This window comes from Anas acuta, chromosome 3, assembly GCF_963932015.1.
Source record: "Anas acuta chromosome 3, bAnaAcu1.1, whole genome shotgun sequence".
NCBI classification, from domain to species: Eukaryota; Metazoa; Chordata; class Aves; order Anseriformes; family Anatidae; genus Anas; species Anas acuta.
Window position 1 is genome coordinate 32,349,564 of NC_088981.1, and position 13,131 is coordinate 32,362,694.

The 13,131-nt window shown below is 36.4% G+C and overlaps 1 protein-coding gene across 8 annotated transcripts in view; it reads left to right on the forward strand.

Annotated features, from left to right (window-relative positions):
• The window catches only part of LTBP1 (latent transforming growth factor beta binding protein 1), a 203,784-nt gene that overhangs the window by 63,270 nt on the left and 127,383 nt on the right, over nt 1-13,131 (forward strand). For 6 of the 8 annotated variants that reach the window (XM_068676472.1, XM_068676469.1, XM_068676470.1 and 3 more), the window contains exon 5: nt 5,225-5,392. In XM_068676472.1, coding sequence (XP_068532573.1) covers nt 5,225-5,392 — 168 coding nt within the window. Of the gene's footprint in view, nt 1-4,856; nt 5,393-13,131 lie in introns of those variants that run through there. The other 2 variants (XM_068676476.1, XM_068676477.1) reach the window with 2 other exon arrangements.

Consider the following 13,131-nt stretch of genomic DNA (forward strand, 5'->3'; position numbering starts at 1 on the left):
CCTTTTGGCTGAACAAGCATATCTAGTAGTAAGGACTAAACCAGGTGTAGTGGTAAAATAACTGGGAGACACGTGTTTTAGGAAATAAGTAATTTCCTCTCCTTTCTTTCCTTTTATCCTGTCAGCATTTAATTAAGAAAACAAGAAAGGGGAGGGTTAAGGGAGTTGGTCATCTGAGAATTTAAAACACTGAATCGATTTGCCATGTGAAAACTTACTGGCTTTGATATAAGAAGATAGATTTGCATTCCAAGGTTCTCATGCATCATGGCTATTGTTTAAAAACATATGAAACAGTATTAGATTAAACCCATCATAAATTGTTGTCTTTGGGAATAGATGAGTGCAATTTTATTTATTTATTTTTGGATAGAATCTTCAGGCTTTATGAGATGCTGTGTAGATACACATAAAAACATACTGGCTCCAGTGCAGAAGAAGGTTGACACACTGAGTTTGTGTCATTTTTGGAGTTATTAATGGAAAGCCTCCAGTTTACTTAATTGTTTCCTCAGGAGATTTTTCATGGGGATATTTGTCATAACTGAAGGTATGTTAAAGCAAATAAACACCAAAACCCTCCATAATACTAAAAGTAGTTGGAAGAAAATTTTTTGCAAGGATTCTAGGAGAGTTATGTGTAAGCTCCGCCAGACAACTCTGCAGTATAAACTACTGCTTGTGATTTTTATTGTGACTAAATGTATCCCTTTGATTAGGTCACTGTGAAGCAGGAGAACATTATACCCACAATAACATATTTTTTTCAACACATTAAAATAGTTTCTTCTTTTTGCCCCACTTGACCTGTGAGACAGTACAGTGTAGTCATCTTTTTAACAGAATAACAGTTCTGCTTTCACTCGTGCTGCTAGCCCATTGTCTTCCCTCAAAACAGGGACATGCCACAAATCTTCTGAGATCCACTACAGCTATTGAATACTGTCTAGTTCAATCTTTGCAGAATGCTGGAGCTGTGAGGGCAGCCATAAAACAGAGAAAAAAATGTGTTTATAGAAATTCCTCTAGAAAGAAGCTATGACTGAGCAGCCTTGCAAACAAAGGCACCCAGGAGATTCATAAGGAAACCTTCCCCTTGTATAACTCTGCCCAGGACTGGTTGCATGAGCCACTGTGGCCACCTGGACCTAAAACCTTCCAGCTGCCTCTCTTAACCCATTCACCTTTCATGCTGATGCAGAAAAAATGAGTTTGTCGTGATGGGCGGTAGGGATGGAAGGGATTCTATGAAGAAATCGTCTTGCTTATATTTTCCACTTCTCCTGCAGTTGTTGTTGTTGTTGTTAGATCATAAATTTAACTCAGCAGGAGCTTGCCATGCTTGTAATATTATATCATACTTGCAGAGATGGAAAGCAAATCATATAAAGGTGGTGCCAATTTTCAGCTAAACTCTCATCATTTTATCCAGGCATCTTTCTTTTTCAGTCTAGCCCAGAGAGTTTCACAGGCTTTGGAAATTATGGGTACGTTCTTCCACTGATCTCCTTGGACAGATGTATCTAAGGGTCCTTAGGCGTGAGTGAACCTAGACCAGGAGGCAGGGTGATGGTGCAGTTGGCTGATCCCTCCCATTACAAGTTGCTGCCTACTTCAGGGATGAAGATTAGCTACTACAAGTCATCCTGATTGTCCCATCTTCACTAAGCCAACAATCTGAATTTATCTCCAGTTAGTTATGCCTTTTTTTTTTCCCCAGTAGCTTTTCTGTTGGCTTGGTATTTATGTCTTCTACTTGTGTTTTCTTTCATCATGCTCATTTATTTATCTGCTCTCACATTTGTGTTTTGTCAAAGTCTGGTGTTGTACTTAAGAGCATAGTGAGGTGTTTCATTTCCACACATTTAAGATTGGTTTTGAAGATTTTATGATACATTTCTGTCTCTCTATATAAAAATAATGATTTTAGGTATGTTGTGGTGCTGTAGCACCATCATTTTTCTCCAGAAATGAATCTGAGATAATCTATGTTGCAGATCTGTTCATGTCAATGTCACAGTGGCATCATCAGTAAAGCTTCTGGAGTTTAAAGATGAAAATAACCTGTATGCAACCTTAAAATTGTGGTGTCCTTCTTTATATAAACTAGCCCAAGTGCAAAAGAGGCTGAGGCTATGGCAGTAAAGAGCATTTTCTATGGGCTTTCAATGTTCACACTGCCAAGCAATGTAAGAAGTATGAAAAAATATAGTTTCATGTTTGGATTAAATCTTTCCCTCTTTATAGAAGATAAAACACACACACATGCATGCGCATACATACACAAAACAAATACAAACAAACAAAACAAAAATAAATTTAAAAACAAACAAAAAAAAAAAAAAAAAAAAAAAAAAACACAAAAAAAACAAAACACAGAAGTCAAGGAGATAATTCAAGGAAGTCCAAGATGCTAACCTTGCAGACTTTCTGCTGAGTGCTTCCTTTCATGAGAAGGGTCCACGGTCTCTTTTTGACTGAAATCTGCATGTGTTATGCTCACTGTGAAGGTCTCTGAGCCTCGTGCTAGGTGAGGATAGGCCTGTCTCCTGAGGTATGGCTACAGGGAACTATGAAGACAGCCTCCGTGCCTTGGATCACTGAAGTCCTTCTCATACACTGATCAACTTTCAGCTCAGATTCCTTCCAAAATGTCTTCAGAAGAATTGAGGAAGTTAAAAGCAGCAACCTGTGGGACAAGGAAAAATTTACATTTAGATTTTTTTTTTGTAAATCTGAAAAAAAAAAGAAAAAAAGAAAAAAAAGGCAGATCTAATGTCAAAAGAACCTGGCTCTTTGTTACTGATATATAGCAAGAATATCCATGAGAACTGAACTGGTTCTCTAGCAAGGGCATCACTGGATGATGATTCAAGTATTTGTAGGGGCTAGGCCCTGCATCACATGGTTTTCAGGCTTCTTGCTGCCCTAAAAACCTGCATTTAAATACTGTTTCATGGATACTCTTTACCACTGTAGATATAGGCCAGTGTTTTCAAAGGAGCAGTTCAATTGCTGCTCCTAAATTCTTTCTCCCAAACTTATATGCAGACATCTATTCATGAAAAATGGGTGAGAGGCAAATTTACAGTTTCCATTCAGTCTCACATTAAGGCATATCTTCTAGAAAAAACTTAGGCTACAGAATTTTTCTAATAAAATGTGAACTATGTAATGAGAATTATTTTTTTAAAAAGAGTTTCTTGTTATTAGCATCATGCCTAGATTCTCCTACAGCTTTAGACTCAACAACATAATACAAAGTATTATGAAGGAGAGTTAAGTCACGGTATAATTCCAGTTATACTGGCAAAGCCAATTTTTTTAGCTAGGCTGGAAAACTTGTGTGGGTCCCCCAATACAGTAGTTTTTACAGTGTAGGCAGGAATGACTTTTGACTCAACTAACCATGTTTTTTTAATTACATCACATCCTAAAGGAAAAATGTTACTAAAACATCTGAAGTATAAAAGAGAAAATGGATTGGGCTTTTCTAGGAAAACAATGTATCTAGATACATACAGATACCGTATATGCATGTGTGTATATATATATATATATATAAAAGGATGCAAATAACATACAAGCACAGTAGTATTGCTCGTGAAGCTCAGTTTGACAAAGGAAAAGCTTAGAAATTCTAGCCTCAGCAATTCACAGGGCACTAGATCTCTGTTCATTGGGAAACGTGTAGTAATAACTTTTATAAGAAATGCTTGGCATCCAAGATTCTGGGGTCTCTAATGAACTGAAATCACAATATTAGCCTTTAATTGAAGTATTTATTTCTCTGTGTGTCAGTGTTTTGCTGCTTCGAAGTATTGTTAGGGAGAATAAGGTGGGAGCATCTGTCATACAGCTGCTGTTGAAATAGAGCGATGCCTTTACTGTAGACAAAACAGTTGGCACAATTGTTTTAATTTGTTTATGAAGAGCTAGAAATAAGAGGCTTCATATTCTTTTGAAGTGGGAAGTTCATCTGTATTTCTTGAGATTTAAAAAAAAATATGTGTCTGGAGGGTATTCTGTAGCTAGGTTGGACGGCGGCTCTCCAGCAACTTTTTTATTTCTATGACAGGAGGAGGAAGAAGATTCTTCTCTTTCTGTGCGTCATTTCTTGGGACTTTTAGGTTTGTTATGAAAGTATTTATGGACAGTTTTCACAGAGATGCTGTAATATATTTACAAGAACTTGCTAAAGTTATTAGTAAGTGTGCAGAGGGCAAAATGTTTTCTATTTAAATACTTGCAAATAGCATCTGTTCTTTCCCCTTAATTTTACTAATTAGTAGTTTTAATCTTTTTTTGGCTTCAGCTGTTAGATGTCTGTTAGGATTAAATACATCTGGTTTAAAATCAAATTCTATAACAAGTAGTAGTTCTTCTAATGAGCTTAATTGAAAATTAGTGCCTGCTCAGTCTTCATTACATTGAAGGTTTTTAAGTGACTTAAGGAAGTACATTAATATATGTGTGTGTATATATATATGTATAGCCTTTTTCAACCTTGAGCTCAGAACTAGTATTTTCGGCTATTGATACTTCCTCACCCTTTTCTCTGCCTGAGCTATTTATTACTTAAACAAAGGCTGACAGCAAAGCTCAGTCTATAATATGTAAATCCTTGTGGAGAAATGGTGCCAAAAAACTGTGAAAAAATGGGTCCAGGCAGCTGCGTCACAAGGTTTGACCACTTCGGGCTGGGGTGCCAGGAGATTTGAGACAGATGTTTTCAGACATGCCGCATGCCTAAAACATTTCCAGGGGTCGAGCTACAAATAGTGACTTAATAAGTGCAGAAACAGGAAAAGTATGCAGGAGGACACAAGAGTTTATTCACCCCTAGGTGCACAGCCAGCCTCTTTACATTACATCTGCCTGTCAGGGTTGGCTATTTAAGCTGTCATGCCCTTGGTATTGCTCTTTGTCTGACTGTGAATAAAGTGCAGCATTGTGATTACTAATCCCACTCCAGTGACTTGACTTTAAATGTGGTTTTGGAGCGTATCCCGGAGCTCTGTTTGCTAAGCTTCCTACTCCTGTTTCAGAGACACCACTGGAGATCTATGAGAGAGAGCACTGCAGACTGCCCTCCTCCTGGAGACCTGTCGCCTTTTTCCCCCCCCCCGCCTTTTTTTTTTTTTTTTCAAAACTTTTTGAAGGAAATCAATGGATACCAAAGTGTTCTGTTTATTTTTCTTTTTTTCTTTGCCTCCGCTGACAGTGGGAAATCACACTGGTCGCATCAAGGTGGTCTTTACACCCAGCATCTGCAAAGTGACTTGCACCAAGGGCAACTGTCAGAACAACTGTGAGAAGGGAAATACCACCACCCTCATCAGTGAGAATGGCCATGCTGCTGACACTCTGACAGCCACTAACTTCCGAGTAGGTAAGTACCCTGAAACTGTATTTGTCCTTAGCTGTCCTCTCTTGACTAACAGAGGGAGGAGATATTTTCTTATTAATACCAGTTGTGCATCTGCTGCTCTTTGTTTGGAGGGCTGTGCTGAGAAGGAACCATTGTATGTTAGACAAGCTTTCTGGTATCCTTCTGAAATTATCCCAAAAGTTCCTTTTGTGTTACAGAAAGAAAAAAAAAAAAAAGATATTTTTCATTTGAGTTTTCAGCTGCAGGGCTACAAATTGCTAAGCTGAAGCTTTTGGTAAAATCAGTCCCTCAGAGGTTGTGTTGCTAAATAGAGGAAATGTCAGACTCCACAAAAAGTTCTGTGTTTCCTCCTCTTATTTGTTGAATAGGTATCAAATGCACATAAAAACTTAGCTAACACAGTGAATGTCTTCAAAAAATTGTTCAAGAGTTCCTTAAGACTGCAGAAAAAATAAAAAAGAGGGTTATAATTTCTTCTTTACTGCTGGGAATAAGTCAGATTTCATATTTGCCATTTTTAAAAATTGAGCAAATATTAGGTCCAATTATTGAAGTTAGTAATTTCTCTGTTAGTGTCTAGTCTTTCTGTTTGCTCAATAAAGAGTACCAACAGTATGCCAGTCTAAACCCTGTAACTGTTCGAGTGTACTAAAACAAACCCTGAAAGCTGGGTAGATGGATTAGCATATTTTAACTGTACAATTTATGATGTTCATAGGAATTTGTGTGCAAATATTAGTCTGGTAAGCTAAATGAAATTCAGATATATGGATGCATACTTAGACACTTTATTCTTAACTGCTTGTGAAAATAATTTTATCATAATCATGAAAATATCGTAAAATATCTGTAGAAAAAATAACTTTAAAAATTAATTATTTTGCCAATATGTACTCAAAGAATGCCAGATATGAACATTGTAATTTTAGTCTCCTTCTAGTATAAACATAATGTCAGGCAGTGCTGATGCTGGCCAATGCTTCCCTTTTTAAAGTGCACTATATTTCAGGCTCTGAGGGGGAAAAAAGCTATTCCAAATTATTATTCTTTTCATCCAGACAGACGATACAAAGAGCAGTTCCCTTTCTTAAGACTCCTACTAGACTAGACTGGGGATGAAAGCTCCTGAAATGAATAACACATTCCTTGATAACATCCATATTTGTAATATATAAATGTTTTGGAGTAAAAATAATAAGAAAAACTTTTCAAAAGGGCAATAGAGTACACTTTATTTATGCTTGTTTTGATGCATTAAAAATGAATTTTTTTTTTTTAGAAAGGAATGGTAAATGAAATACTTTAAACTTGTGTTTACTGTTAATACAGTTGTTTTATTTTTTAACCAGTGTTTTGGCAAGAACCCCAGTTAAGTAAGTTTTTGGTTTAATTTTTCAGACTTCTGTGAAAGGATAGATAGGGTTATTTCCCCTTCTTTTCTTCCTTCCCCACGCTTCATATGACCTAATTTCTTACTGAAATTATGAAATGTTGAGAACGGGCGGTCATGTAATTTGTCTGCTATGTAAATCTGTGTTGTAACACGACCTTCCCTCAAATACAAACTTGGAGAGTGGAAATTGACCTGTAAAGGCACGTTCCACACCTTCCTTCCTGGCCTCAGGCCATGCAGGTTGTGATTCACTGTGTACAATAGCCTGCTAGAAGTATTCAACAAAAGCAGTTCATAATAGTGTTTGATGGAAAGTTAAGGGAGCATTATGTTTAAAAATGTGTCAAAACAAGTCAGGACACATCTAGTGGCATTTTTAATCTGTCTGTATCTATCTTTCATGTAGTCTTTAAAAGACTAGAAGTATTTACCACATCTCTGAGTACCATGATTTTAACAGAAAAGAAATAAGAAAGAGATCTGAACTGTGACTCCAAAGCTCTCCAGTTAAAAATGCTGAGTGAACTGAACTTCTTAATATTAGAAGAGGAGAGATCCCTCTCCTCTAGGTTGAGTTCTGTCATTGGTCACAGATTTTCTGAAGCTTTTGAATCAGGGTTTAAAATGTCAATTATTGAAATTATTTTAATGTCCTTTCTTCTCCTTTCTTTTAACTTGTATCTCATTAGCTCAGACTTGTCCTGATCAAGATGTCTCGTGATACATAAAGCAGAAGTAATTTGGGTCTTATGAGATCATTTATTTTTATTATATTTTTTAACATCTGTGTTATGCTTTGCTTGTGCTTTTTGCTTTCAAGACCCAGTTCTAAACTTGTTTACTTACTGTTTAACCAAAATGAATGGAAATTCTTCTTCTGAGCTTTTGACATTTTAAAAGTGCAACCATGAAAACAGAAGGTTGTGTCAGAAAATGCATACTTAAAGCAGTGAGCAGCACGGTTTCAGTAGTTCTTTTAAAGTATTTCTTCTTCCTGAACTCAGAAAAGATAAGTTCACATGCCCTATTTGGAAAACTAACTCCTATTACTAATAATAGACATCTCCTTTGAATGGGAAATTAGGAAACAGCTTTAGATAGTTAGATTGTTGTTAGGTCAAAATGCATTTCCTTACCAGGAGCAGCTCTCTAGCACAAAAGATTTAATTCAGATTCTCTGATGACAGATTGCAGTTAGCTGTCATTTTGCTTGGTTCTTAAAATTCATTATTTCTAATAGTGAACAGAGTAAAAATTCATGTTTAGCTTTTAAAGTTTCTACTGAACTTCAAAAACATTTTTTCTTTTTGAAGAGAATAAGCTGCAATGCCTGCACTAAAGCTCCTGAAGTTTTTCCATGGGTTGTTTCAGATTCTTAATGCTTGCTCAGTTGGTCATTTCAGCTGAAACGTGGTACCAGTGAAGCCAGGCAAGGAACAAATCCTGTTTCCTGAAAATTTTACTAGATATGGATAAACCATTAAAAATAAAAACCCACAAGAAGAAACAGATTGGGGAAAATGTAGCTTTTCAGGTAGTTGAGATTTTGCCTGTTTTCATAAAGAGCTCTAGCATTTCAATTGAAGGTGATGAAAACTTGGTATTTAAAAAGGAAGGATCTCCTTGATTGCCAGTATGCTTCAGTGAAACAGTTTTTTCTTTTATAGTTTCATTTTGTGAATGGGCTATGTTGCACAGTTAAACTAACCAACCTCCCATATTTCATTGGCTTGGAGAATGAAAGCATTTAATCTGACTGGAAACTTCTGCTGAATAGATGATCCTCGTTATTCTATTGGATTGGTGCATGTGAAGGTTGTATGGTATTTCAGTTCTGATATATCTACGGAGGCTTGTAAAACAGGGTCGGTATATGTGCATAGGAAAGGATGCATATAGAATAACATATGAGCTTCCTGTCTCATTCACTGTTGAAGTTACTCAGTGACGTGTCCTGTTTCTCCTCAAAATGATTCCACATTCCAAAATACCCTATTTTTGAAATGAATTTTCTCTCTGTAGGGAGTGGGAGGACAGTGACTAATTTCTAGCTGTAAAATGAAGCAGTAAGAAATTAGGAAATGCCCAAGCTAATGTTCTTCATACGCTTTAATTTTTGCCGTATTGTGCATATGTATTTAATTATAGGTTTATGTACTATTTTTTTTTCCACAGTATCCTTACCTCTTTCACTGCATAGGAATGACAGAACTTAGTAAGAGAAGCAGTCATTTAATACTCAGGTTTTTATTCACTGTTCATTTGCAGCTCTGTGTCTCATTTCAAACAGTTCATTTAAGTTGTTATGAATGGGAAGTTAAAAAAGAATTACATATTATATTCAGTGGAAGTGCGTATATTTCTGCAGAAATTTCGTGTCTGAGCACTTGGCAGTATTTGTGTCAAAGAGGGATATAACAGCACTCTGCAGGTGCAAACCAAGAAGAGTTCAAGATTTTTTTTTCCCCAAGACCATAGAAGATGTAGAAAGATCAGAATGTTGTGGCAGAGGTGGCGATAGCATTAGTGCTCTCCCGCTCCCCTTTAGGTCACCCTTTAAGTCTCTCTTCTTTTAACTTTCCCTTCCTCTCTTCTGATCCCTTTTTGTCCCTTTATAATTGTCAAGATGAAAATGTGTCTGGTCCTTTGTATTTTGGAGACACTTCAATCATAAATATTAGAACTCTCAGCATGGATCACAGCGATCTGCATCTCCTATGCCCTATTGCAATAATGCTCGAATGATATTGCCTCTCAAATTTTGTCACTTTCCCTACTGGAATTGTATATCAAAGATTTTTCCTGTTCTACTGTGTTGAATCTGTACAAATGTTTTTGAATAGTTGAGGTTGTCCAGAAGTTTCCAATTATGTACAGACAGAAACTTCCAAGAAGAAGCATAAACATTTTACTCAAATTTTATTTGGTCTACTGTTGAAAGTAATGAAAGAAAATTTGCCCAATATATTTTAAAACAATAAGTTATTTGAAGGTAGTTTAGTAAAGAAGGTCACTATGTAATTATTATTCTAAGGGGATTTCCTATCTAGGAAACACACTAGGGAGCATAATTACTCAGAATTTTAAAAAGGTAAAGCAGTTATTGTTTTATGAAAAGTTGATTGAATTTCTGAATTTATGATCATTGATTTCTATTGATACTTTAGAAGTTAATGTGCATCTCCTTATTCAAGCACTTTCAGTCTTATAAAAAATGTCAGAAACTTCATAGTGTTGGTTAAAAAAGGTGATGATCTGTAAGCATGCCAACAAATTATCAGCTATAGTTGGTGTATGACAGGAGATCCAAGTATGGAATGAATGGAATTTAACCTTTTTTTTAAGGGAATTGATTTTGAACTCAATGTTGGTGAAACCAGGTTTCATTGGTAAAAAACAGGATTCAAGCTGTACTTTTTCTTGTTGCCATTTGTTGTGTAATAAAGCTGTTTCTCTGCTCAGTGTGTTACATACCAGCCTACTACATTTAACAGGTACTGTAAGGCTATGACGTTTGAGGAAGATTCATCAATATTGATCGGCATTAAAAAGCAGTTATTGTAAATAATATTGGAGGGGAAAATTGATGGCATGTAAAGGCTTGTGTGCCAGGAAAGGCAGATTGAAAGACCAATGGCTTGTAGAAGCATTTGCATTGATTTGAGAGAATTTACAATCTCTCCTGGCAGCTTGTGAGGTGTTCACTGTTCATTTTTCTACCTATTGTAGTTTCATGTTTATCTTACTGTTCTATTATACTGGGTTTAGAGGTGCTAGAATGGCGACATGTTAGAAGAGATGCTTTTTTTTCTGTTATGAAGTGGTATTTACTATTCAGTGAACGGTGGCACCTTGGGTTGATGACCCATATCTGATCTATGAGGTTTGTCCCCCAGCAAATCACTATCCCAGTGGCTTCAGCTGAGACTTAGCAGATGTAGATGTAGCTTCTCAAATGGCGGATTTAAAATAATTGATAACAAATGTCATGCAAGGTTTTCTGAATTCCTTTTAGTAACATAGCGATGAGAATTGATTTTTTTTTAAATGCTTTGGTTTTGTACTTGATTACATTCCATCAGATATCGTAATTGATGAGGAGGTCATCTCTGGAATAGGTGCTTAGCTCAAGAACGGTTCAGTAATTCACTGTCTGGTTTTGGTATTGTATTCTCCGTGGGGAAGAGCAAAGTGTTACTTTGAAATTTCCTTGGTTATTGCACTTGAGCTTGCCATAATATCATGCTTTTCTGAAGTAGATATGATGTAAGAACTTAGCTATTCCCCCTGCATTATCAGTTCGTCTTGTTACTCTCTGTAGAGCGGCTACCTTGTAGCCTTATTTGGTAAAAGCTTTGTTTCTACTGTTCCTGCAATAATTATCATTTCTGGACTGTCAGGCTTTATTGTTTTATGCTCTTTTTGCTGCCAGATGAAATATTTTTTTTCTTTTAACAGACACTGGCAGACACTTGAAAAGTTCAGAATTCTTGAATAACTTGGTTTAAAGATTAGCTTTGAAATTCTCTGCAACAGTAATCGAGCAAGTTGGTCAGCCTGTCAGAGCTGCTCTCACATTCTCTTTCAGGATCAAGACATCAGAGTTTTTATTCACTGCTTTAGCTGGTAATTTGAAATATAATCTGTATAATGACAGCCATACTTGGAATATTTATTCATGCAGCAGCATTGTAACAGCTGTAGCAAAATGTAGCCAAGTATTTATCCTCAGACACTGGACCAAGTAGGTAAAATAGAAAGACAGACAGATAATGGTGGAACTATTTTGTGAATTGTTTACATCCTCTGCCTTATAAAAGATGCTATAAAAAAAGGTATTTCCCAGTTTGCAGAGCCAAAGCAAAATATCTGCAAGTTGATTCTGGGAGGAACCACTTATGAGCATCAATTTAACAGGTATTCATTTTTCCAACCTCTATTTGTTCTACAATATAAACTTGAGCAGACAAGAGAATGAATTCATTTACTTACAATCCAGGTAGTGTAGTGCAGGCTTGCCGAATCTGAACCGCTAGTAGACTTTTAAGTTCTAGTCTGTAATGCAAAAGTACCACTGCAGTTTGGTCAGTGGGTTTTAAGGCAATTTTTGGCCACCTATGCTCAAATTACAAAGAGAAACGCTATCTCAAGGGCTTTGTTGTTGTTGATAACCACATCTGCTCAGAAGGAATGCTTTATTTCCCCCATATATTTATCAGTACTTGTCATCAACAAATAGCTCTGATATCTACCATACAGTTTACAGCATCTGCGAGCTCTTTCTTCATAATCTTAAACTAATTACTCAAATTTGATGTCTTCCCCTCTGATTCTAACAGAAGCCAGATGCTAATTTAAAGAAAATATATTGTTCAGCCAGATGATCCTAATGAGGTTGAACTTAGACAAGCCTGCTAGCAACCCATTTCCACTCCCTTGCTCACCTTAAGGACTTCAGGCCATCACTGTGAAGCACAAGGCCATCTGCTTTCAAAGCACTCACCAAACTGTATATTATAGAGAACACAGTTTTTTGGATGTGCAGTCATAGGAAAAACCACAAATGGAAATGGTACAAAATCCACACCTGCAGCCATTCAAAAACACATGGAGTATGTTTCCCTCAAAGTTAAAGCAAAACAGAACACAAAGTTAAAACGCATAATGCTTTATTTTACTGTATATGGTTTTAATTTATAGGGATTAGTTTATGTACATCTGACTTGAAGTACTGTAAAAAGAGAACTAAGAGTGCATTTATTTGAATGATTACATTGTTGCATATCCAAATAAACACACTACCTTGTACAGCTATAATTTTGTTATTGCTAAACCAAATGTCTTTGCACATACCTCACTGAAGATCAAGCATATGCCAACTCTGGCTTAAAAAAAAGAAGTTCCCTGTGAATTATGCAAGCAGAGAAGAGTCTGACAGACTTCTCTCCTGGTAAAAATGTGCTGTGTATTGTGGATGGGTTTTTGGTTTTTAATCAAGTGGGTTTGTATTTAATGTGTCCTTTTGGATATGACACCATCAGAAGGAAACAAGCAGTTATCACTGCTCTTTGGTGATCACAGTCTTTCCCCATTCAGCCTCTTTCCACCATCTTTTGTGTTTGTTCTCCTCCAGATAATTCCCCTGTCTCTGTTCAGCGTAGTATAATTTTCACCTACCCATTGCTACCTATAATTAGCTCTTAGGTTTGAGCAGCACTCTGCAACTGAGAGGCCTGGTTTGTAGCACAGACGCGCAGAGAGTTCTTCATCTCTCTTTGGGAACATGAAATACATCTTCACTGCGCACACGTTTAAATTCCTTGAGATTGGTATCTGTCTAAAAAAG